This window comes from Cetorhinus maximus, chromosome 2 (assembly GCF_964194155.1).
Source record: "Cetorhinus maximus chromosome 2, sCetMax3.hap1.1, whole genome shotgun sequence".
In the NCBI taxonomy this organism is placed as follows: Eukaryota; Metazoa; Chordata; class Chondrichthyes; order Lamniformes; family Cetorhinidae; genus Cetorhinus; species Cetorhinus maximus.
In genome coordinates, this window is record NC_135880.1 from 7,779,101 (window position 1) to 7,806,105 (window position 27,005).

A 27,005-nucleotide genomic window follows, 5' to 3' on the forward strand; every position below is an offset into this window, starting at 1 on the left:
ACGACATACATGCTGCCTTCTGAATCAGCCACCATTTTTATTAACAGGTCTTATAAATGGATTTAATTGCTGTGCATTCTTTGTGAACGTTTACAGAAGTCAAGTGGAGCTGGGTGACTGGAACAACTCCAGCACATGTAGGGTCCTCTCCACTTTGCACCAACATTCCCCTTAAGAAGGTCCAGAAGATTAGCACTTCCTGGCAGACCAGCCAGGCTGTACCAGCTATGTATTAAGCACAGACTATTGAAGTTAACATCGAGAAAGGCTTCCAATACGGGTGTGATTGTGACTGTGCAACAAATGGTTTTTCCAGTAGTGCACATGTACAATCTACGGCGCGTCCATTGCTGTTTGTCCATATGTCAGAAAGTGGAGGGCCAGAGTTTTCAGCCAGTGGCAGAAACAGCATTACTGTCTCTTATGGTTCCTGGTAACCCCGAGCCAGCACGTCCACAGACCAAGTGATGGCAGCCTGCGCACCCTCAGCAGGACTGTGGAAGTTCTGATGCACCCAGGCAAGAAGACTTCATTTGAACAGGCTTGGAGTGCAATTCCGTTTCAGTCAGGAGGTAAAAAAAGAGATTTGGCCGCCATTGTAAAAACTTAAAACTGTGGAAGTCCAACACAGGTGGAAACGCAGCCTCTGAATGGTCTCAGCACTGACACGGGTACTGCCAGCTGCCATCATAGTTGTTGTCTGTGCATCCGTCTTGCCCCGTCCATGACCCCACTCCTACCCACCACAGGTCAGCAAGTTCTCCTCGCACTCGCTTGCATTCAGCCGGTCGGTTGGGCGCGGGAGAATTTGATCTGGGCATCAAACCCTCCCCCCACTCTCTCGGCCATCTCCTACACGGTCACCTGCTCAATTATAGTCTCCCCCTCCATCGTCTCGGTGTCAATGACCTCCACGGGCACCACGATCTCCGTCACCTCGCCCACCTCCTGCTCGGCAGCGCCGTGGACCTCCTTGACGTGCTGCCTCAACTCGCCGGCCCGCATGAACCACATGTCGCAAATGGTGCAGTGGTTGGGCTTCTCGCCTGTGTGGACTGCCAGGTGATTCTTAAACTGGTCCCAGCTAGGGAAAACACTGGAGCAAACCTGGGATTGAAAATAACAACCGGAGTTAGCAGTGTGACCCCCCCCACCAGCCAAAATACCTGGATGTCACTCTCACCAATCAGCCTTCATCTCATCAACACTGCCCCAAAAAAATATAAACCAGGGTGGACCTGGCCCGGAAACTCATTGGAATGTCATGGGAGGCACAGCCAGAGTACTTCACATTTGCAACATTAACCCTAATCTAATCTGCTGCAGAATGCTGCCTTGCCTCATCGGCCTGCAGCCGCCACACAAATACGAAGGGGCTAATTTAGCAACACATGCTCCTGGCACGGCTCCACGATGTGGAAGTTGTTGGTGGGAATGTGTGGGCAGTGATTGCCCAATATTCAATACCCCCTTCAAAGCATGCAATTATTTAAAAAAAACTCAGTACCCTTCATCTTTGTTTTCAAATGCTTCCATGGTCTTGCACCTCCATATCCTGCATCCTCCTCAAGCATTACAACCCTCCGAGACCACTGCATTTCTCTAATTCTGGTTCCTCGTCATTCTGTTCGCCGCGGCGTCCCCGATTTTAATCACTCCGGCATCGGCAGCCAGGCCCTTCAGTGCCTGGGCCCTAAGCTCCATAATTCCCGCCCCTCAACCTCTCTGCCTGCCTCACTCTTCTTGAAAGATGCTCCTTGGGAATTCTGACTAAACTTGTGTTCTTCTATCCTAACATCTCCTTATATTGTCAAATTTTGTTCGACAGCGTTCCTGTGAAGCACCTTGGGGATGTTTCATTATGTTAAAGGTGCTTTAAGCATGCAAGCTGTTATTCACTGTGGTCTTCGGGAAATGGGGGTGGCCTGTGCCGCTCAGCGCACTGTACCTGACACTCGTACATCTTCTTCCTTCCTTTCTTTGCGCCCATACCCGTTCGGCATGCCACCAGATGGCATTTCAATGTGCTGTTCCTGGCAAATCGCTCATGACAGTTTGGGCACTCAAAGGGTTTCTCACCTGGAGAAGTGAAAGAGTAGATTTCACCATTCAATGCTCTGATATCCTCACAGCAGTCACCAAGTCAAACGGTCCAAATATCATACACTCCATTCCAAAACAAAATATTACACGAGTTTTAAATTCTGACTGAAACAGAGACAGAAATGATGCCAGAGAGTTACTATACCCTCCTCAGAAGCTAGCCAACTATCCTAACATCTCCTTCTTTGTCCACCTATTCTACCTTACAAAAGCGATCATGCTATAAAAGTACTTCATTGGCTATAAGTGCTTTGGGACATTCTGAGTTTGTCAAAGGTATTATATAAATGCAAGTCCTGTTATCTTTTATAATAAAAACCGGAAATGTTGGAAATAAAATCGCTAATGTAACCCCTCTGTTTAAGAAGGAAGTGAAGCAAAAGATGGGAAATTATAGGCCGATTAGCCTGACCTCGGTCGTTGGTAAGATTTTAGAGTCCATTATTAAGGATGAGATTTCAGAATACTTGGAAGTGCATGATAAAATAGGGCAAAGTCAGCATGGTTTCATCAAGGGGAGGTCATGCCTGACAAATCTGTTAGAATTCTTTGAGGAGGTAACGAGTAGGTTAGACAAAGCAGAGCCAATGGATGTTATCTACTTGGACTTCCAGAAGGCCTTTGACAAGCTGCCGCACAGGAGGCTGCTCAGTAAGATAAGAGCCCATGGTGTTAGAGGCAAGGTACTAGCATGGATAGAAGATTGGCTGTCTGGCAGGAGGCAGAGAGTGGGGATAAGGGGGTCCTTCTCAGGACGGTGGCTGGTGACTAGTGGAGTTCCGCAGGGGTCAGTGTTGGGACGACAACTTTTCACTTTATACATTAATGATCTAGATGAAGGAACTGAGGGCATCCTGGCTAAGTTTGCAGATGATACAAAGATAGGTGGAGGGACAGGTAGTATTGAGGAGGCGGGGAGGCTGCAGAAGGATTTGGACAGTTTAGAAGAATGGGCAAAGAAGTAGCAGATGGAATACAACGTGGGGAAGTGTGAGGTCATGCACTTTGGTAGGAAGATTAGAGGCATAGACTATTTTCTAAATGGGGAGAGAATTCAGAAATCTGGAGTGCAAAGGGACTTGGGAGTCCTAGTCCAGGATTCTCTTAAGGTTAACTTGCAGGTTGAGTCGGTAGTTAGGAAGGCAAATGCAATGCTGGCATTTATTTAGAGAGGACTAGTATATAAAAGCAGGGATGTGCTGCTGAGGCTTTATAAGGCTCTGGTCAGACCACATTTAGAATATTGTGAGCAGTTTTGGGCCCCGTATTTCAGGAAGGATGTTCTGGCCCTGGAGAGGGTCAGAGGAGGTTCACAAGAACAATCCCAGGAATGAAAGGCTTAACATATGAGGAACGTTTGAGGACTCTGGGTCTATACTCGATGGAGTTTAGAAGGATGAGGGGGGATTCGATTGAAACTTACAGAATACTGAAAGGCCTGGATAGAGTGGACGTGGGGAAGATGTTTCCATTAGTAGGAGAGACTAGGACCCAAGGGCACAGCCTCAGAGTAAAGGGAAGACCTTTTAGAACAGAGATGAGGAGAAACTTCTTTAGCCAGAGAGTGGTGAATCTATGGAATTCATTGCCACAGAAGGCTGTGGAGGCCAGGTCATTGAGTGTATTTAAGACGGAGATAGATAGGTTCTTGATTGGTAAGGGGATCAAAGGTTACAGGGAGAAGGCGGGAGAATGGGGTTGAGAAACTTATCAGCCATGATTGAATGGCGGAGCAGACTCGATGGGCCGAATGGCCTAATTTCTGCTCCTACGTCTTATGGTCTTATGGCCTACTCAGTAGGTGTGGCAGCATCTGTGGAGATGGAAACAGAGTTAACGTTTCAGGTCTGTGACCTTTTATCAGAACTGGGAAAAGTTGGAGCTGAAAGGGGTTTTGACATTGTTTGGCTTGCTGCAGTGTTCCAGTGAAGCTCGATGTAAGCTTGAGGGATGGGCCTCATCTTCTAATTAGGCACTTTGCAGTCTGCCAAACTCAACACTGAGTTCAACAATTTCAGACTATAAACTCTGTCATTATGTTTCCTTTTCTTTGTTTGGGTTGGATTTTTTCTTATTTTGGCTTTCAGTCAGCAGCATGCCTGCTCTAGGTACATCTTTTGCTTCTTTTCTTGCCCCATCAGCATTCCCTTTGGCCCTGGATGACTAACTCTTCTGACATTCAATCACTCCTTATTCTACCCCATCACCGACCTTCCTTTGCCTTTGTTATACCCAACCGGTGTTCAAATCCTGTGCAACCTTTCCCAGTTCTGATGAAAGGTCATGGACCTGAACCACTAACTCTAATTCTCGCTCCACAGATGCTGCTGGACCTGCTGAGTATTTCCATATTTCATTTCAGATTTCCAGCATCCGCAGTATTCTGCTTTTCGATTTCTTGCTTCCTTTTCTTGGCTTGATAACGTGAAGTGATTTGCTGCTATACGAATGCAAGCTGTTGTTGTTAGAGGATCCCCAAAAGTTTCATCATCAGGTTCTGGCCATCTAATTTCCTAATTGTCCTATATTTGTTGATTTACTATCACACCATTTCTGTTGCCATGCACTAAATTCGAAAAAAAATTGCAGCAATATCACTGTTCCTCTGGGTGTCTTTTGGAGGTTTGTGCAGGAGTGAGTCAATATTTGTAATGGATCAATATTTGCAATGAGTCCCTGGGAAAGATTGATTATTTGTGGGGTGTCTCTACGGGTGTCAATATTTGCAAGGAGCAAAAGTAAAACTGTACAGAGAGACAAGGTTTGCTCTTTAAAGTTTTAGAGCAATTGACTGTAGAAAAAAGGTCAGGCAAAACACTGCTTTGAACTAAACGATATTTGTAAACCAAGTGCTATAAATACCTAGCTCATGGTTCATAGTAATATTTTACATAAGAACAGAGGAACCAGGAGCAGGAGTAGGCAATTCAGCCCCTCGAGCCTGCCCCGCCATTCAATACCATCATGGCTGATCTCATTTCGGCCTCAACTCCAATTTCCCGCCCTCTTCCCATAACCTTTCAACCCGTTACTAATTAAAAATCTGTTTATCTCCTCCTTAAATTTATTCAACGTCCCGGCATCCACTGCGCTCTGAGGTAGTGAATTCCACAGATTCACGACCCTTTGAGAAAAGTAATTCCTCCTCATCTCTGATTTAAATCTACCACCATTAGAGGTAATTTTTAGTTTTGGGGAGATTAAGGTTTAACTGTGGAAAATGGGACAAATGCAACAAAAGCAGCTTAAAGTCTATTACACTTAAAAGGTTGGGGGCCGTGTGACTTAAGGGGTTAACAGCAAGAAAGATAAGATCATAAAAACAGGGGTGGGCTTACTGAGCTGGAGAACTGGGGACAAGGTGTCTATGCTGCTTGCAAAGAAATGCAGCCCAGAGAGTTGTTTTGTTTTGGGAGTTAAAGCCACAATTAATTTAAAAGCATTCAGTGCGTACTGGAAGGCTAAGTCGTCATGGAGATGGGTGTAGCTTAAAAAGTTCTCGGGTTTCATTTTATCCATTTGCGCTGGGAGAGACAGTGTTCTGCAGGAGGAGAAAAGGCCATACTGAAAAGGTGCTGTTGTTAGCAGGCTCCAGGCAGCAAAAGTACTGCGGTTAGCTGGCTCTGTGCAGTTGGGGCTCAGGAGAAGTCCCAGGAGCCATTTGATAGCCCTGTGCCTTCAGATTCAGGAGAAGTCCTGGGGAGCCGAGAAGGTTGGCAGAAGGTCATTGGCTCCTTGCTGCAAAAGGCTAGCACTCGGAAGAAGCCCTTGAGAACCATTTACAGCTTGGTGTAGCTGGAGAGATTGTAGCTTGGCGAAATCCAGTGGCTGTGCCAGCCCAGTGAAGCTAACCAGCTCTTAGAGAGCTGAAATTGCACCAGTAATCACAGGCCAGAGTACAGACTCAGAAATCCAGGGAAACGGAGGCTCAGGAGATGAGCATGAAACCCTGGGAAGTGTGCATTGAGGCAGATGGAGTTTGAGCAGCTTTTGAGGGAATTTTTTTTTAAATTCATTTGCAGGATGTGGGCTTCGCTGGCCGGGCCAGCATTTATTGTCCATCCCTAATTGCCCTTGAGAGGCTGGTGGTGAACTGCCTTCTTGAACCTCAGTCCGCAGTCCATAGCGGTTTGAAACAACTGCGTGGCTAGGTCATTTCAGAGGGGCATTTAAGGGCCAACCACATTGCTGTGGGTCTGGAGTCACATGTAGGCCAGACCACGTAAGGGTGGCAGATTTCCTCTCCTAAAGGGCATCAGTGAACTCGATGGGTTTTTACGACAACCGACAATGGAATTAGAGTTTTAATTTCAGATTTTTATTGAATTCAGATTCCACCATCTGCCATGGTGAGATTCAAACCCGGGACCCCAGAGCATTTCCCCGGGGCTCTGGATTACTAGTCCAGTGATGCTACCACAACGCCACTGCCCCCCTAGAGGGGCTAGATCTTTGAAACTCTTTCGAGTTATCAACAGTCACAGATTGCAACTCTTTCAAGTACAATCACAGTTCTTGGTTTCCGGGAGTGGGACATGAACCCACAACCCTCTGATTCAAAGGCGAGGGTGCTATGAACTGAGCCACAGCTGACACCTCCGCTAGATCTTTGAAAGTGAAGTGGGGGGAGACAGAATTTTAATGAGATTGCTTAACTCACAGTGTTTATTGGCATCAGGTGTGTTGCTGAGAAATCGGTGGGACTTGTCTTGGCTGCATTTGCTATTTTATGTGCAGTGTGGATGTTCGACCGCAGTTTGCCTGTTAATTCGTATTTACCCCATGTCATTTCTTAGTGTAAGAGTATAAGATAGCTATGGTAAATTGATTTGCTTTCTTGACTTCGCATAGTAACATTTATTTTTGTTTGTCCAAAATCCACGGAATCTTGTGGCTTTATTCTCTTAGCAATCTCAGACTTTGCCTACTTTAAACCAAAAGGTATTGGTCCCTAATCGGATCATATAAAAAAACTTGGGGGTCTGGTCTAGGATCAAAGCACAAGTGAACACAGGTTGAAATAGTAAAAGGCAAAATTAGGACACAAAGTGACCAACACAACTGTTCAGATCTAAGATGGAGTAGTGGAGGCATTGAAAGCATTTAAGAAACAGTTGATGGGTGTACTGAAGATCCTTCTGAAAGGATGAGTTAAGATGGGCTGATTGGCCTTCACCCATCTGTTATCTTTATCCACCGATACCCAAGTTTGAGCACCTCAAATATTGTTGTATCTGAAACAATAGAATATAGGAAGATTACAAAGTGGAAGGAGGCCATTTGGTGCGTCATTTCAGTAATGACTCTTTGCTAGGGCAATCCAAAACTAATTCCCATATCCTCATCAAAAGTCAAGACTTTGAAAAAGATAGAGAAGAGATCTAAAAGAATGATACCAGAGCTGGGGAAATTTCAGTTACTTGGAGAAACCGGTGAAGCTGGGATTGTTCAACTTAAAGTAAAGTAGAGAAGATTAAGGAGGGGGGGGAGATTTAATACAGGTGTTCAAAATTATCAAGGGTTTTGATAGAGGAAATAAGGAGAAACTGTTTCCAGTGGCAGCAGTATCAGCAACCAGGGCACAGATTTAAGGTCTTTTTTTAAGTGCAGTTGATTGTTAGGATCTGAAATGCACTTTGAGAGAGCAGTGGATAAAGGCACGTTGCTGCTGATGCCTCTTACCTGTGTGCTTTCGAAGATGCTCTTTAAAATGTCCAAAGTGGTCGAACTGTTTCTCACAGTACTGACACACGTGCACCTTGCGGACACAGCGTGCCTTCTTGTTCCCACCTTCCTCTTCACGGTGGGAGGAGAGGTGCTGCTTCCAGGCGCTCTCCCGCGTGTACTGCTTGCTGCACAGGTGACATATGTAGTTCTCCCCTGAGTGCACCTTCAGGTGCTCCTTGAAGTGATAAAAGAGTCTGAAGGAGCGGCTGCACTTCTCACAGCAGAACAGTTTATCACCCTGCGCCAGCACTTCCACGATGTGGATTCCGTCCTCCGTCACAATGGAAGTTTCTGATTCCTCGCGGGACCGGCCTGCAGACTCCCGCTCCCCTTCCTTCTCCAGCTCCTTGTCCAGCTCATCCTGTTGGTACTTGCTGGTGATGTCAGCGAGCAGGGCCAGCGCTGATTCCACCGGCTGCTCCGAGCCCTCCACGTCACCAGGCGGCTGTGTCGACTCGTCTGCCGTTGACAGGTTCTCCACCGCTTCTACCACAGCAGCCCCAGCCTCTTCCTCCATCTCCTCCGCGTCGATCTCCACGATCTCTGTAGCAAAGACATTCTCCTGGTCAATTTCCACCGTCTCCGTCTCCTGGATGGACGGCAGGGTTTCTGTAATGACATTCGACGTTTCTGCTATCGTCCGCTTCTTGGCTTTCCTCTTGCCAGGTGTCTTGACTGTGTCTGGCGGTGAATCCGCATTGTTTCTGAGGAGCAGAACAGGGCTGTGAGTGGGACAGGGCACAGTAACACAGCACAAGAACACGAGCAGGGCAGTCAGTGTGACAAGGGAGAGAAACACAGCACAAGGACACCGAGCAGGAAGGAAGGATATCCCCACATTTAAAAGTGCTAACAAGCACCTTTAATTAAAACGGGACCAGGCTAGAGAAAAGGGAGAATACATTGATTGGGCAACAGATCGCAGCTCTCAAACACCTCCAGTGAATTGCTTTGAAGTGAGGTGACTGTTTGCAGAGTCCCTAAAACACATAATGAGATGAATGGCTCATTTAGCCAAAAGTCTGCTCATAACCTGCCTGAGTCACCTAAATAAAAAACACTCAGGTAATGGATCACTGCTGTTTGTGGGCTTTTCCAATGCAGAAACTGGTTGTTTCATGTGTTTGCATAACAAGTCACCGCACTTTCAAGTAATTCAATGTCTGGGAAGCACCATGGCATTTGTGAGATGTGATCAGATGCTGTACAAATGCAAGTCTTTGCCAGCTCAAGCACGGTGGGTTAATTAATTGCCTTCTGTGCTGTATCATTCTATAAAGGATTTTCCAAATGTCACTTATGTCAATTGGTTAAAATGACACCCATTTAAAAACACACAGTTTTAATAGCTAGGATCACACACACACAAAGAACGGCCTCTTGAATGGAGGGCGGCAAACAGCCACCGAACTCATGGAATCATAGCGTTATAAGGCACAGGAGGCTATTCAGCCCAATAAGCCTGTGTCCTAGCACCAGCCTCCAGAGGAGTAAATGGCAGAAGAGAATTAGCGTAACTGTTTTATTACCGGTTGTTGAGTGCTTTCATCGCCTCTTCCATCTGCAAGTATTCTGCTGCCTTCCACACATCGCTTGCCTCCTCTTCCTGCAGCACCATCAGCTTGGCAGTGTAGGTAAACTCAATCAAATGTCGGAACGCCAGGTTACTCACCCCTGGAGACAACAGAGCAACCAGTATCAAAACACAGCCCAACCATGTCTACACTGCTTCACAACAAGCCTCATCGCAACCTGCTCAAATTCACTCTTTCCTAGGCCCTCAAACCGTGGAGTTTCCCACCAAGCTACTTACATTTATAAACTCAAGGAAATTACACAGGAGTAAGGCCGGCGTGGTGAGGCGGCCCAGTTTAGCTCATCCATCTGGAACAGGCCTGCGATCCCCCCATTGCAGCTTCCGATTGCTTCTCAAAGTGATACTACGATCTTCACCTCTGCTGTTCTAATGCAACATTGTGAAGTCAAGTAAAGTTCACTTTACTAGCAGTTGTTGCACTAGAATTTAGAAAAATACCTTTAGTGTCAGCAGTGGCTCAAGTAGGTAGCACTCCCGCCTCTGAGTCAGGAGGTGATGGATTCCTGTCCCACTCCAGAAACTTGAGCACAAAAAGAGCTCTTGGTGTAGGGGATAACATATCAGCATGGAAGATTAGTTAGCTAATAGGAAACAGAAAGTAGGCATAAATGGGTCATTCTGGGGTTGGCAAGATGTAACGAGTGGAGAGGGGTCAACTCAACTATTTACATTCTATAGTAGTGACATGGATGACAGGACTGAATAAATGGTTGTTAAATATGCTGATGACACAAAAATAGGTAGGAAAGTAAGTTGTGAAAAGAACATAAGGAGTTCGCAAAGGGATATAGATTGGTTAAGTGAGTGGCAAAAAAATTGGCAGGATAGAAAAGTGCATTATTTAAATAGAGAGAGATTGGAATTTAGAAGAAAGAGAGGTGATTTTATTGAAACATATAAGATAATGAGAAGACTTGACAGAATGGATGCTAAAAAGACATTTCCCTTTGTGGGAGAGACTTTGTGGGAGGGCACAGAATTTAAAAATAATGGGTCTCCCATTTAAGACGGAGATGAGAAGAAATTTTTCTCACAGAGGGTTGTGAGCCTGTGGAAAGAGTGGTGGAGGCAGAATATTGAATATTTTTAAGGCTGTTTGATAGATTCTTGATTGACAAGGGAGACAAAGGGGGCACACAGGAAAGTGGAGCTGAGGCCATAATCTTATTGAATGGCGGAGCAGAATCGAGGGGCCAAATGGCCAAATGCCCCTAATTCATATGTTCATATGTATAAATTGGCTGCTGTGTTTCCTACATGACAACAGTGATGACACTTCAACAGTATTCCACTGGTGGTAAAGTGCTTTGGGACATCCTATGGTCAGGAGAAGTGTAGTAAAAATGCACGTTTTCAGGTACAGGCTAGGTGCATTCCAGCAAGAGGGAAAGGCAGGGGAACCAAAGCCACGGTTCCTTGGATGGCGAGGGAAGTAAGAATACTATGAAATAAAAACAGAAAGTGTGTGTTGTATGTCAGGTAAATCTTTTCAGCAAGAACCAGGCCAAAAACAGCAAGTTAAGAGGAGAATGAAGAGGAAAATAAGATTGGCTGAAAGAATATGAAAATAGAATGGCAGCTAACATAAAAATTAACCCAAAAATCTTCTACCGGCATGTTTTAGTAGTAAGTAGATAGTAAAAGGCAGTCTATTAGAGACAAAGAAACAATACAAAGAAACATCCTCTTCACATCCACCCTGTCAAGACTCCTGAGGATCTTAAAGGTTTCAATCACGTTGCCTCTTGCTCTTCTAAACTCCAGTGGATACAAACCCAGCCTGTCCAACCTTTCCTCATAAGACAATCTGCCCATTCCTGGTATTAATCTAATAAACTTTCTCTGAACTTCTGCTAATGCAATTACATCTTTCCTTAAATAAGGAGACCAATACTGTACTCAACACTCCAGATGTGGTCTCACTGGTGCCCTGTATAACTAAAACATAACCTCCCTACTTTTATAATCAATTCCCCTCACAATAAATGATAACATTCTATTAGCTTTCCTATTTACCTGCTGCATCTGCATACTAACCTTCTGTGATTCATGCACCAGGACACCCAGACCCCTCTGAATCTTAGAGCTCTGCAATCTCACCATTTAGATAATAAGCTTTTTTATTCTTCCTGCCAAAATGGACAATTTCACATTTGTCCATATTATATTCCATTTGCCAGATCTTTACCCACTCAATTAACCTATCTATGTCCCTTTGTAGTCTCCAATAAGACCTCTTCACAACCTATTTTCCTACCTATCTTTATGTCATCAGCCAATTTAGCAACTATTCCTTCGGTCCCTTCATCCAAATCATTTATATAAATTGTAAGAGGTTGAGGCCCCAGCACTGGTCCCTGTGACACACCACTCGTTACATTCTAACAACCAGAAAAAGACCCATTTATGGCTACCCTCTGCTTCCTGTTAGCTAGCCAATCTTCTACCCATGCCAATATGTTATTCCTTACACCATGAGCTTTTATTTTCTGCAACAATCTATGATGAGGCACTTCATCAAATGCTTTCTGAAATCTAAGTACAATATATCCACTGGTTCCCCTTTATCCACAGCACATGTAACTCCTTCAAACAACTCTAATAAATTGGTTAAACATAATTTCCCTTTCACTAAACCATGCTGACTCTGCCTGATTACCTTCAATTTTTTTAAGTGCCCTGCTATAACACCTTTAATAATAGTTTCTAACATTTTCCCTATGACAGATGTTAAGCTAACCGGCCTGTAGTTTCCTGCCTTCTGTCTCCCTCCCTTTTTGAATGAAGGAGTTATATTTGCTATTTTCCAATCCAATGGAATCTTCCCCGAATCCAGGGAGTTTGGGAAAATTAAAGCTAATCCATCAAATATCTCACTAGCCACTTCTGTCAAGACCCGAGGATGAAGTCCATCAGCACCTGGGGATTTGTCAGCCCGCAGCCCCAACAATTTGCTCAATACCACTTCTCTGGTGATTGTAATTTTCCTGAGTTCCTCCCTCCCTTCCATTTCCTGATTTACACCTATTTCCGGGATGTTACTTGTATCCTCTATAGTGAAAACCGATCTGCCATCTCCTTATCTTCCATTATTAATTCCCCAGGCTCACTTTCTATAGGATTTACACTCACTTTTTAAACACTTTTCTTATTTAAATACAGATAGAAACTCTGACTACCTAGCTTTATATTTCCAGCAAGCTTCCTCTTGTACTCTAATTTTTCCCTCCTTAAGTCTTTTTGTCATTCTTTACTGTTCTTAATATTCTGCCCAATCTTCAGATCTGCCACCCATTCTTCGCGCAATGATATGCTTTTTCTTTAAGGGGGTGGTGGAGGTAGTGCCACTGGTAGGTAGGGCAGAGATGTAAAGCTGAGGGACCGAGCTGAAACAGCGAGCTTGAGATATTGCACAGGGAAAGGTTGGGGGTGCAGGAAGGGGAAGGAGGCTGCTGAGGCAGCGAAGGAGTTATAGAAGTGGACAAGGCTTATGGTTTTGATCTGAGTAACAGGCCCGTAGTAGGTCAATGAGGCTAATGGTACTGAGCAAACGGGTCAGGGTACGGGCAAGGGGTTTTTGGTGCATTGCAGCTATCTGGGTGAAGCTGGGAAATGAACTTACAAGAAGTCTTTCCTTCTCCATACATTGTAAAAAGTTTTTAAACCATTCAAGCCACTTCTTCCTGCTTCACATCAACCTCTGCTTTGAACCCTGTCAGTGCCCTGAACTTCAGGTTCTTTAAACACTGATTTTTTTTTCAATTTATTCATGGGATCTGGCAGTGAGACACTTTTTTGAAGCAGTGAAGAGTAAATCTCCCTCTACACTGTCCCCATCAAACACTCCCAGGGCAGGTACAGCACGGGTTTAGATACAGAGTAAAGCTCCCTCTACACTGTCCCCATCAAACACTCCCAGGACAGGTACAGCACAGGGTTAGATACAGAGTAAAGCTCCCTCTACACCGTCCCCATCAAACACTCCCAGGACAGGTACAGCACGGGGTTAGATACAGAGTAAAGCTCCCTCTACACTGTCCCCATCAAACACTCCCAGGACAGGTACAGCACAGGGTTAGATACAGAGTAAAGCTCCCTCTACACCGTCCCCATCAAACACTCCCAGGACAGGTACAGCACGGGGTTAGATACAGAGTAAAGCTCCCTCTACACTATCCCCATCAAACACTCCCAGGACAGGTACAGCACGGGGTTAGATACAGAGTAAAGCTCCCTCTACACTGTCCCTATCAAACACTCCCAGGACAGGTACAGCACGGGGTTAGTTACAGAGTAAAGCTCCCTCTACACTGTCCCCATCAAACACTCCCAGGACAGGTACAGCACGGGGTTAGACACAGAGTAACGCTCCCTCTACACTGTCCCCATCAAACACTCCCAGGACAGGTACAGCACGGGGTTAGATATTAATTGGGGTTGGACATTAATTACCCACTTAAGGGCTTCAATTGGGGCACAGCAGGAAAGCCAGCCGCAGGCCTTCCTGCCCCAGTCTTAATTGGGGTGGAGGAGGGAAGGTGGTGGGGTCCCCAGCATAAAATGCGCCACAGGGGAGGGCACAAGATTCCACACAGAGACTGACCAATATCTGGGCACGGCAGGATGCAAAAGCTCTGAAATCATTCAAGAGGATGCTGAACTGGGTGGGGTGGGATCTTGGATCTCCAAGCCAGGGAAGTATCACGAGGACCAAATCGCCTTCTCCAGCTCAGCCGATCTCTGTGAAGTAGTTGCTGTCGTTGAGAAAACTCACCTTCAATCTCAACCAAGGGCTCCTCTCTGAAATCCTGGAAGAAGCGGCAGAAGAACTGACTGCAGGCAGCAAGGACAGCTTTGTGGGCTTTGAAATGGTGACCTGCAGAATAAAAGGAGCAGAAATAAATCCTTTCATTTTATGAAAAAAAAAACTGTTCTCCGGACTAGGAAGTTCTGGCAAGGCCAGAATTCATTCTGGGTCACCAACAAACAAGTGGCTCACTAGGCACTGCTGGTGGGAGATAGTGATGTTCTGTGGCTCATTGGGAGTAGTCTCTCTCCCTGGAGTCAGAAGGTTGTGGGTTAAAGTCCCACTCCAGGGACTTCAGTGCAAGGTCCTGGCTGACACTCCAGTGCTGAGGGATTGCTGCACTGTCAGAGATGCTGCCCTGTCTGCCCTCTCAGATGGATGTAAAAGATTCCTTGGCTCTATTTTTGAAGAAGACCTGGGGAGTTCTCCCTGGCGTGCTGGCCAATACTTATCCCTCAACCAGCCTCACTGAAACAGATGGTCATTACATCCAGTCATCAAAAGAAGTGCAGCAGATGATCTCATCTGACCTCACCAAAGTTCCATGGCTGATTGGTGGTGATTGAACTGCTTCAGTCAAGAGTCAACCTGCAACATTGACTCCATTTCAAAAGTACTTAAGTGGCTGTAAAGAGCTTTGGGATACCTTGAGGTCATGAACAATACCGTATAAATGTAAGCCTTTCTTACTAATACATTAAAATAGCAGCTTGCATGTGATTTTGTCCTATAGGACACACGCAGCAGTACGATTAACATTCTTGGAATACTAGACTCCTCTGCCACCCTGCACTGACTGTCAAAATAATGAGGAATCTAATAAGTAGTAGGTTGACAAAAATTTAAAGAAATACATTTATTTTGCACCTCATTACTTCATCGAATGAACAGCTGCACTTAAGGAGACAAATGCAGCCATCTTTCAGCGGCAGCAACATCCTATGTGCACCAAAGGAGTGAATGACAAGCATTAACTTGGCTTGGTGTGCAGTCTCCACAGACCTGAGCATGTAATCGGTGCTGACCTCCCAGAGCAGGACTGAGGGAGCAGGCGTTGCATCATCAGAGCAACGATGATACATTACACTGGGTCCTGTCTGTCTCTTCCACTAGGTATTAAAAGCTGCAGTGGGAGGAAGGTAGGGATGGTATATTGAAAGAAGGGGCTCAAATTAGCAGACTGTATTTTCTGAGCTATTTGGCTTGTTTCTGGTGGTACTGGCTATATGTGAATTTTCGGTGAAGGCCAATGTTCTCGCTAAGCTCTGCAGGTGCATGGCCTTACAGCAGTCTGAAAGGTACTGCACAGACCTTGTTCTGTGATAAATAACACGTGTATGTGGCCGTGCTTAACATTTAAAAGGGACCACGCAATGAGAAAAACAGGCCATACATAACAACTAAATCTTAAAGGGGACAATGGTCAGGGCCCTGGACCTTTTTCAAATTTTCTTGGGATATTGCTGGGAGCAAAGAAAGGTAGCTACCCTTTAACATCACCCTGGATAGACTGAACTTCAGTTTAAGGAGGCAGCATCTCCAACCATGCAGCACTCACTCAGTGCTGCCCCGGGGACCACATGCTTGAATTCATGACCCTTGACCTCGCAGCAAGGGTGCCACCATCTCAGCCAAGCTGGTGGGTAAGGAAAGTATACAAGTTACTGCTGATGTGGTTTTCACAGAATCATGGAAATTTACAGCACAGGAGGCCATTTGACCCATCCTGTCTATGCCAGCCCAAAAAAAAAGAGCTACACCCAAATCTGTGCCACCCTAGGTATGAACTTGAAGTGCTGTAAGCTAGGTATTTTTTTAATTCAATGGGTTTCTGTCTCCACCACCCTTTCAGGAAGTGAGTTCCAGACCCGTACCATCTTCTGGGTGAAAAAATTAATCCTCAATTCCCCTCTGATCATTCCACCAATTGCTTTATATCTGGTTAGCAACCTCTCTGATAATGGAATAGGTCCTTCCTATCCACTCTATTTTTCAACAGTTGAATAGTTTTGATGAATTATTTTTTTTTAATGAGCAGCACTTGAGGGTAGCTTTACTCTCTGGGGTGTAAGTGACAAAGCACCCCCACACCGCGACCCCCCACCAACCCCAACCCCCCCGTCCCTTTCCATCGCCAATCCAAACAACATGGTTTTCCAACAGGCAAAAACAACACACCAAAAGCAAGTACTGAATACTGACCGTCCACAATGAGAGTGATGTCGGTGAACTGCTCCTGCTGCCGCTGCTCATTCAGTCTGTCCAGTACCACCTTGTAGTGACTTGGTACCTCATGAACGTGGTCCACTAACACCTCCTCCGCCGCCATTTCAGATCACTGGGAAACAAAAGCCTATGTTAAAAATGCCATTCAATATTTTTTTCCTTTATTCTTCTCTGGAATGTGGGCGTCACTGGCAAGGCCACCATCGGTTGCCCAGTCCTGCTTTGTCCTTGAACTGAGTGGCTTGCTAGGGCCATTTCAGAGGGCAGTTAAGAGTCAACCACATTGCTGTGGGTCTGCAGTCACATATAAGCCAGGCCAGGTAAGGGCGGCAGATTTCCTTCTCTAAAGACCAGATGGGTTTTTATGAAAGTGATGATTGTTTCATGGTCACTATTACTGAAACCAACTTTATATTACAGATTTTATTAATTAAATTCCACCAGTTGCCATAGCAGGATTTGAACCCATGTCCCCAGAGCATTAGCCTGGGCCTCTGGATTACTAGTCCAGAGACATTATCACTATATCATCATCTTCTCTGCCTCCATCCATTACATTATTTTTATTCCAATTGTAGAAAGCAGGCCGAACTACACCAATGGCTGAGGGGTTTAAAGCACAGAGTGTGGCACTCACTGCACCATAAGAGCCAAAAGGATCTGATCTTGTAACCAAGTATGAAGGATGGAGGGGTGTGGCGGAAGCACAGCTGGAGTGAGGGGGGCGCGGCAGGAGCAAGGGGGGCACAACGGGAGGGAGGGGGGGCGTGGCAGGAGCCGGAGCGAGGGGGGGCAGGAATGAGGTGGGGGCGGTGGGAGCAAGGTGGGTGAAGGGGTGGAGGGAGACAGGGTGCACGTCATGAGGGGTGCGGGTGTGGAGAAAGGGCAAAGAGAGGGAGGATGGGGCGAGGGGGAAAAGGAGGAAAGGGAAGCTCGGACTTAATTTGTTCTTTTCAAATCCCTTCATGGCCTTGCCCTCCTTTTCTGTGATCTACTCCAACCCCACCACCCTGTGTGATATCTGTGTTCCTCTAATTCCGGCCTCTTCAGCAACCAAAGTTTAATCATTGCACTAATAGTAGTCGCAACTTCTGCTGCTAAGCCCAAGTTGTGGAAGTGCCTCCCGACCTGACTCTCCTCCTTTAAGACACTACTTCGGACACCCTGATTAAAGGTCATCGACCTGAAATATTAACCGTTTCTCTCCACAGGTGCTGCCTGGCCTGCTGAGTTCTTCCAGCACTTTTTGTTCTTACTCCTGAAAACATACCCCTCTCTCCCCCACCAATCCCCTCATCCCCCCCTCTCTCCCCTCCATCAAGCTTTTAGTCATATGACCGTTTGGTACGAGAACAAAGAACAAAGAAAAGTACAGCACAGGAACAGGCCCTTCGGCCCTCCAAGCCTTCGCCGATCATATTGCCTGTCAAACTAAAACATTTTGCACTTCCGGGGTCCCTATCCCTCTATTCCCATCCTATTCATGTTTTTGTCAAGCTGCCTCTTAAACACCACTATCGTACCTGCTTCCACCACCTCCTCTGGCAGCGAATTCCAGACATTCACTACCCTCTGCGTAAAAAACTTGCCCCGCACATCTCCTCTATAGTTTTCTCCTCTCACCTTAAATCTATGTCCCCTAGTAATTGACTCTTCCACCCTGGGAAAAAGCATCTATCTACTCTGTCCATGCCACTCATAATTTTGTAAACTTCTATCAAGTCGCCCCTCAATCTCCGTCACTCTAGTGAGAACAATCCGAGTTTCTCCAACCTCTCCTCATAGCTAATAACCTCCAGACCAGGCAGCATCCTGGTAAACTTCCTCTGCACCCTCTCCAACGCCTCCATATCCTTCTGGTAATGTGGCAACCAGAATTGCACGCAATATTCCAAGTGTGGCCTAACCAAGGTTCCATACAGCTGCAGCATGACTTCCCAGCTTTTATACTCAATACCCTTGCCAACAAAGGCAAGCATGCCATATGCCTTCCTGACTACCTTATCCACCTGTGTTGCCACTTTCAGTGACCTGTGGAGCTGTACACCCAGATCCCTCTGCCCATCAATGAACTTAAGGGTTCTGCCATTTACTGTATAATTCCTGCCTCTATTAGACCTTCCAAAATGCATTACCTCGCATTTGTCCGGATTAAACTCCATCTGCTATTTCTCCACCCAAGTCTCCAACCGATCTATATCCCGTTGTATCCTTTGACAATCCTCTTCACTATCTGCAACTCCTCCAACCTTAGTGTCATCTGCAAACTTACTAATTAGCCCAGTTACATTTTCCTCCAAATCATTTATGTATACTACAAACAGCAAAGGTCCCAGCACTGATCCCTGCGGAACTCCACTAGTCACCGCTCTCCATTCAGAAAAGCACCCTTCCACTGCTACCCTCTGTCTTCTATGACCAAGCCAATTCTGTATCCATCTTGCCAGCTCACCTCTGATCCCGTGCGACTTTACCATCTGTAACAGTCTGCCATGAGGAACCTTGTCAAAGGCCTTACTGAAATCCATGTAGATAACATCCACTGCCCTTCCATCGTCGATCATCTTTGTCACTTCCTCGAAAAACTCGATCAAGTTAGAGACACGACCTCCCCTTCACAAAACCATGCTGCCTCACACTAATACGCCCATTTGCTTCCAAATGGTAGTAAATCCTGTCACGAAGAATCTTCTCCAATAATTTCCCTACCACTGACGTAAGGCTCACCGGCCTGTAATTTCCTGGATTATCCCTGCTACCCTTCTTAAACAATGGAACAACATTGGCCATTCTCCAATCCTCTGGGACCTCACCCACAGTCAGTGAGGATACAAAGATTTCTGTCAAGGCCCCAGCATTCTCCTCCCTTGCCTCCCTCAGTACTCTGGGGTAGATCCCATCTGGCCTTGGGGACTTATCCAACTTAATATTCTTCAAGACGCCTAACACCTCCTCTTTTTTGATCTCAACATGATCCAGGCTATCTACACACTCTTTCCTAGACAAATCGACCGCTAAGTCCTTCTCTTTGGTGAATACTGATGAGAAGTACTCATTTAGTATCTCTCCCATTTCTTCTGGCTCCACACACAGATTCCCACCTCTGTCCCTAAGTGGGCCTACCCTTTCCCTGGCTACCCTCTTGCTTTTTACATATGTATAAAAGGCCTTGGGATTTTCCTTAATCCTGGTTGCCAGTGACTTTTCATGACCCCTTTTAGCCCTCCTGACTCCTTGCTTAAGTTTCTTCCCATTTTCTTTATATTCTCCATGGGCTTCATCTGTTCCCAGCCTTCTAGCCCTTACGCATGCTTCCCTTTTCTTTTTGACTAATCTCACAATATCCTTCGTTATCCAAGGTTCCTGAAACTTGCCATGCTTATCCTTCATCCTAGCAGGAACATGCCGGTCCTGAATTCTTATCAACTGACGTTTGAAAGCCCCCCACATGTCAGTTGTTGGTTTGCCCTCAAACATCCGCCTCCAGTCTAGATTCCTCAGTTCTTGCCTACTATTGTTATAATTAGCCTTCCCCCAATTAAGCACCTTAACCCGAGGACTCGTTATCCTTATCCACCAGTACCTTGAAACTTACTGAATTATGGTCACTTTTCCCAAAATGCTCCCCTACTGAAACTTCAACCACCTGGCCGGGTTCATTCCCTAATACCAGGTCCAGTATTGCCCCTTCCCTAGTTGGACTATCTACATATTGTCTCAGGAAGCCCTACTGGATGCACCTTACAAATTCTGCACCATCCAAACCCCTAGCACTAAGTGATTCCCACTCAATATAGGGAAAGTTAAAATCACCCACCACAACAACCCTATTGCTTTTACATCTTTCCAAAATCTGCCTACATAACTGTTCCTCAATCTCCCGGTTAATCATTGTTTGGTTTTATAATGCTGCTGTGAAGTACCTTCACAATGTTAAAGGTACTAAATAAATTCAAGTTCTAATTGCCATTACATGTGCATCCTCTGCTTCTCAACCCTTCGGCCAATGAGAACAATTTCTTTCCATCGACTCAGTCCAATCCCTTCATCATTCATCACACAAACGAGAAGCAACCTGTGCAACTGCACCCCTGCAGAAACAACTATAAACTTCAACAATGATTCCGCAAAGCTTCAGGCTCCTTGCTCTAATATGCTCATATCACAATCTGGCTATCAGACCCCTCCATCCACCAATTGCGATAGAGCTGGAAACCTTCCAACATCTTCCAACCCACCATTTGCAGGCAGGGACTTCAGGTTCACAAAACTGATACAGCGCAGGGAGTCATTTGGTCCGTTGTGTCTGCACCAGCTCTCCGAATCAGTAACTCACCGGATCGATAACTCACCTAGTGCCATTCCCCTACCTTTTCCCTGTAACCCTGCACATTCTTCCTTTTCAGAAAACACTCTAATTCCCTTTTGAATGCTTAATTTGATCCTGCCTCCAGCACACTCTCAGGCAGTGCATTCCAGACCCTAACTGGTCACTGCATGAAAAAGTTTTTTCTCATATCACTTTTGCCAATTACTTTAAATCTGTTCTCTGGTTCTCGATCCTTTCACGAGTGGGAACATTTTCTCCCCATCTACTCTGCACAGGCCCCTCATGAGTTTGAATACCTCTAATAAATTTCCTCTCAATCTTTTCTTCTCCAAAGAAAACAGTCCTAACTTCTCCAAACTATCTACATAACTGAAGTTCCTCATCCCTGGAACCATTCCCATGAATCTTTTCTGCACCCTCTCCAATGCCTTCACATCTTTCCAAAAATACGAAGAGCCAAACCGAACGCAATACTCCAGCTGAGGTTGGACTTGTGGCTTATACAAGTTCAACATAACCTCCTTACTCTTGTACTCCGGGCAAATGGTAGAAGTGTCAGTGGGGGAGCATTTCGGAGATAGTGACCGTATAACTCTGTAAGATTTAAGGTGGTTATGGAAAAGGACAAAGATGGACTGGAAATAAAGGTCCTGCATTGGGAAAAGGCCGATTTCAATACGATAAGACAGAATCTGGCCAAAGCCAGAGCTCTGCAGAAGTGTCATACGGACTTGAAACGTTAACTCTGTTTCTCTCTCCATAGATGCTGTTAGACCTGCTGAGTTTTTCCAGCATTTTCTGTTTTTGTTTCTGGCCAAAGTGGACTGGGAGCAGCTACTTGTAGGAAAGTCTACATCAGACCAGTGGGAGTCATTCAAAAAGGAAATAGTGAGAATTCAGGGACAACATGTTCCCGTAAAGGTGAGGGGTAGGACCAACAAGACTAGGGAATCCTGGATGTCAAGGGATCTAGAAATGGATAAGGAAAAAAGAGGCTTAAATCAGACACAGGGGGCTGAAAACAGCGGAAGCCCTAGAGTATAGGGGTCAGAGGGACCTTGGTGTACATGTCCATAGATCCCTGAAGGTAGCAGGGCATGTAGATAAGGTGCTTAAGAAGGCATATGGAATACTTGCCTTTATTAGCCGAGGCATACAATATAAGGGCAGGGAGGTTATGCTGGAACTGTATAAAACACTAGCTAGGCCACAGCTGGAGTACTGTGTGCAGTTCTGGTCGCCACATTATAGGAAAGATGTGATTGCACTGGAGAGGGTGCAGAGGAGATTCACCAGGATGTTGCCTGGGCTGAAGCGTTTCAGAATCACAAAGTGCAGAAGAGGCCCTTAGGCCCATCGAGTCTGCACCGATACGTGAGAAACACCTGACCTACCTACCTAACCCCATTTACCAGCACTTGGCCCATAGCCTTGAATGTTATGACGTGCCAAGTGCTCATCCAGGTATGTTTCAAAGGATGTGAGGCAACCCGCCTCCACCACCCTCCCAGGCAGTGCATTCCAGACCGTCACCACCCTCTGGGTAAAAAAGTTTTTCCTCACATCCCCCCTAAACCTCCTGCCCCTCACCTTGAACTTGTGTCCCCTCGTGACTGACCCTTCAACTAAGGAGAACAGCTGCTCCCTATCCACCCTCTCCATGTCCCTCATCATCTTGTACACCTCCATCAGGTCGCCTCTCAGTCTTCTCTGCTCCAACGAAAACAACCCAAGTCTATCCAACCTCTCTTCATAACTTAAATGTTTCATCCCAGGCAACATCCTGGTGAATCTCCTCTACATCCCCTCCAGTGCAATCACATCATTCCTATAATGTGGCGACCAGAACTGCACACAGTACTCCAGCTGTGGCCTCACCAAGGTTCTATACAACTCCAACATGACCTCCCCGCTTTTGTAATCTATGCCTCGATCGATAAAGGCAAGTGTCCCATATGCCTTTTTCACCACCCCACTAACATGCCCCTCTGCCTTCAGAGATCTATGAACACACACACCAAGGCCCCTTTGTTCCTCAGAACTTCCTAGTGTCATGCCGTTCATTCAATACTTCCTTGTCAAATTACTCCTTCCAAAGTGTATCACCTCACACTTTTCAAAGTTAAATTCCATCTGCCACTTATCTGCCCATTTCACCATCCCGTCTATATCTTCCTGTAGCCCAAGACGTTCAACTTCACTGTTAATCACCCGGCCAATCTTTGTGTCATACACAAACCTAATAATCCTACCCCCCACATATTCATCTATGTCGTTTATATAAATGACAAATAATAGGGGACTCAGCACAGATCCCTGTGGCAGGCCACTGGGCACAGGCTTCCAGTCACTAAAGCAGCCTTCTGTCATCACCCTCTGTCTCCTACAACTAAGCCAATTTTGAATCCACCTTATCAAATTACCCTGTGTCCCATGCGCATTTGCCTTCTTTATAAGTCTCCCATGTGGGACCTTGTCAAAGGCTTTGCTGAAATCCACATAAACTACATCGACTACACTACCCTCATCTACACACCTGGTCACCTCCTCAAAAAATTCAATCAAATTTGTTAGACATGACTTCCCTCTGACAAAGCCATGTTGACTATCTCTGATCAAATCTTGCCTCTCCAAGTGGAGATAGATTTTCTCCTTCAGAATTTTCTCCAATAGTTTCCCTACCACTGACGTGAGACTCACTGGCCTGTAGTTCCTTGGCTTATCTCTACAACCCTTCTTAAATACCGGAACCACATTAGCTGTTCTCCAGTCCTCTAGCACCTCAGAGCCCCTGCGATCTCCTCCCTTGCCTCCCTCAGCAGTCTGGGACACAAATCAGCCGGACCTGGAGATTTGTCCACTTTTAAGCCTGCCAACACCTCCAATACCTTGTCACTCCCTATATCAATTTGCTCAAGAACCTCGCAGTCTCTCTCCCCGAGTTCCATACCTTCATCCTCATTCTCTTAGGTGAAGATGGATGTGAAGTATTCGTTCAACACTCTATCGATGTCCCCATAGATTGCCCCCTTGGTCCCTAATGGGCCCTACTCTATCCTGCTTTTCATCTTCCCATTGACATACTTATAGAATATCTTGGGATTTTCCCTACTTTTACTGTTTCAGCTATGAAGAGAGACTGGATAGGCTAGGGTTGTTTTCCTTAGAGCAGAGAAGGCTGACAGGGGACCTAATAGAGCTATACAAAATTGAGGGGTATAGATGGGGTAGATAGGAAGAAACATTTCCCCTTAGCAGAGGTGTCAATAACCAATGGGCCAAATGGCCTCTTTCTGTGCTGTATAACTCTGTGACTCAATGCTCCTATTAATAAAGCCCAGGATACTGTATGGATCTCACATCAATCACCTCCCAACCCACCCATGGCAAGAGGAGATCTCACGTTAATCACCTCCCAACCCACCAATGGCAGGTGAGGAATCTCAGGTCAATCATCTCCTAACCCACCAATTGCAGGAGGAAATCTCACGGCAATTACCTCCCAACCCACCAATGGCAGGAGGAGATCTCACAGCAATCACCTCCCAACCCACCAATGGCAGGAGGAGATCTCACGTCAATCACTTCCCAACCCACCAATGGCAGGTGAAGAATCTCACGTCAATCACCTCCCAAACCACCAATGGCAGGAGGAGATCTCACGGCAATCACCTCCCAACCCACCAATGGCAGGAGAAGATCTCACGGCAATCACCTCCCAACCCACCAATGGCAGGAGGAGATCTCACGTCAATCACGTCCCAACCCACCAATGGCAGGTGAAGAATCTCATGTCAATCACCACCCAACCCACCAATGGCAGGAGGAGATCTCACGTCAATCACTTCCCAACCCACCAATGGCAGGAGGAGATCTCACGTCAATCACCTCCCAACTAGCCAATGGCAGGAGGAGATGTCACGTCAATCACTTCCCAACCCACCAATGGCAGGAGGAGATCTCACGCCAATCACCTCCCAACCCACCAATGGCAGGAGGAGATCTCACGTCAATCACTTCCCAACCCACCAATGGCAGGAGGAGATCTCACGTCAATCATCGCCCGGCTTCCGGTCGGAGTTACTGAGTCGCCCGCATCGGGACCGGAAGGCCTGCATTTAGGCTTTGACCTACAGGTAAAACCCAGCGATCGTCGAACGAAAAGAGCACGTGATCCCGCACGGCGGCCGATCGAATGTCTGACATTCACCGGGGAACCGGGGCAAAGAGGGGCGGCGCCCTCTGGGAATTACTCCACCTCGGAACCGTGTGTTTTAAAGCAGCCGGCGGCATTTCCCGCCCTGACGGGGGCGACGGCGACTGTTGACAGCCGTTACGTCATCAAATCGCGCATTTCGAAACAAAACCCTCTCTTTTATTCTCCTCACCCGCCTGTCTTGACCTTCCCGCGCCGGGATTTGTCCCGTAAGCCGAGCTGAGCTAAGCCGAGCCGCGCTCTCCGCCGCTCCCGGTGCCTCCCGCCGCTCCCGGCTCCGCAACGTTGGGGAGGCCTCACATTCCCGGCAGCCCCCGCGGCCTGACCCTTCACCCTGACAACCCGGGAGGACGCGGCTGGTTACCAGGGTAACGGGGCCTACCTTTCACTGCGCCGCCACATTCAGAGGGGTTTTTTTTTTGAAGTGACATTGACCCTCTCGAGGGTAATTAGGGATGGGCGATATCTGCCGGCCTGGCCAGCGACACCCCCCCACCCCCACCCCCCGTGAAAGAATAGAAAAGAAAGTCTTGAGAGGGTAGATGCTGAAGAAATGCTTCTTTCTCCCCCTCCCCCCAGGAGACAGGTAGTTGTGAGGAGGATACAAAGACTCTGCAAAGAGATATAGATAAGTTCAGTGAGTGGACAAAGACTTGGCGGATGGAGCATAGAAATCGCAGAATTGTTTCACGTGCTAGAAGGAGGCCGTTCAGCCCGTCGTGTCGGCGCCGGCTCTTCCGAATGGCCAGCTCACCTTAGTGCCGTCCTCCTGCCTTCTCCCTACCGTAACCCTGCACGTCGTTGCTTTTCAGATAATCCTTGAATTCCCTCTTGATGCCCCGATGGGACCTGCCTCCGCCGCAGGTCTCCGGCAGCGCACTCCAGGCCTTGACCACGCGCTGTGCGAAAAAAAAGTTTTCCCCTCCTGTCGCTTTTGCTTCTTTTGCCAATCCAATCGCTTTAATCTGCGATCTTTAAGAGGGAGATGATGAGGAATTTCTTCTCTCAGAGGATCTATAATCTAGTCTGCAAAACTCTACAGGATCAGGATATCCTGGTACATGAATCACAAAAATTTGGTATGCAGGTACAGCAAGTGATTAGGAAGACAAATGGAATGTCATTTATTGGAGGGGGAATGGGAGTATAGTAGTAGGGGAGTTTTGCTATAGTGTACAGGGAATTGGTGAGACCACTTCTGGGGTATACTTTTAGCCTCCTTACTTAAGAAAAGATATAATTGCATTTGAAGTGTTTTAGGGCATTGGTTATCGTTTGGTTGGTTTTAATGAAGTCTTCATAGTAGGTTAACTATGTATTTATTAACTACGAGAACCATGTAGACATATACAGTATAAGATTCAGTCTAGGAACTGTCTAGAAAGAATGGATCCATGCTTTCTTGTGCACACAGCTCTGTCCAACCCTGGACTGACCCCTAAGTGTGGGTCACGTGCTCTCACATCACTGTGTGAACAATAATGTACTTAGTCCCATATTAACCCTATATATGCCAGACCCTTATATTATACCTCCTCCCAAGTCATTATCCAATGTCTTTTTCAGGTTATTCTAGTTTATCTCATGTATTTACATCATTATTACTACCCCATCTTTCCCCTTTCAGGTCTCTGAGTTCATAGGTTTAGGTGGTCTGGAGGCCTTCTAACCTTTCCATATCTCATTTGCACTGCTGTCAGAGGAGTGGTAGGCTCTGTTATTGATGGTAAACTCTGTTCATTTCAAGGTTGTTCTGGCACCTGGGTATCTTTTCATCCTCTTTTCCCATTGCTTTTCATTGAACTGTTCTTTGTTGATTTTGACAGTTGTGGCGATAGGTGGTTGTTGATTTCCGGGGTGGACAAACATTTTGCTTGTTGTTATGACGTGACAGATGATGTGTGCCAGGCGGACCAAGTCCACAAGGGAAACTTGGTCGCGCTATGACAACGATTTTGCAATTTGTATTTATTACGAGGAAATATGTGCACTGAATTCA

At 46.3% G+C, this 27,005-nt stretch overlaps 2 protein-coding genes across 4 annotated transcripts in view; both read right to left on the minus strand.

Annotated features, from left to right (window-relative positions):
- Positions 1 to 27,005, minus strand: part of LOC144692089 (uncharacterized) — a 981,581-nt gene that overhangs the window by 163,194 nt on the left and 791,382 nt on the right. The gene's annotated exons all lie outside the window — the stretch shown is intronic.
- znf131 (zinc finger protein 131) lies at positions 17 to 25,310 on the minus strand. 3 transcript variants are annotated; one of them, XM_078560524.1, is made up of 7 exons: positions 25,179 to 25,304; positions 16,437 to 16,572; positions 14,202 to 14,303; positions 9,360 to 9,504; positions 7,786 to 8,534; positions 1,949 to 2,079; positions 17 to 1,107 (listed from the first exon to the last, which is right to left on the minus strand). In XM_078560524.1, the coding sequence occupies exons 2-7, from the start codon at positions 16,561 to 16,563 to the stop codon at positions 853 to 855; spliced, it is 1,509 nt and encodes a 502-aa protein (XP_078416650.1). In that variant the 5' UTR covers positions 16,564 to 16,572; positions 25,179 to 25,304; the 3' UTR covers positions 17 to 852. The 3 variants fall into 3 exon arrangements, with proteins under 3 accessions (XP_078416650.1, XP_078416660.1, XP_078416667.1); XM_078560534.1 differs by lacking the exon at positions 14,202 to 14,303; XM_078560541.1 differs by lacking the exons at positions 17 to 1,107; positions 1,949 to 2,079 and adding an exon at positions 6,427 to 7,337 and having other exon boundaries at positions 25,179 to 25,310.

Coding starts and splice junctions, on each gene's coding strand:
- znf131 (XM_078560524.1), bottom strand. CDS start 16,563: ATGGCGGCGGAGGAGGTGTTAGTGGACCACGTTCATGAGGTACCAAGT. Junction 14,304..16,436: donor CATCACTCTCATTGTGGACG/GTCAGTATTCAG, acceptor TTTATTCTGCAG/GTCACCATTTCAAAGCCCAC. Junction 2,080..7,785: donor GCATCTTCGAAAGCACACAG/GTAAGAGGCATC, acceptor TCACTTCTCCAG/GTGAGAAACCCTTTGAGTGC.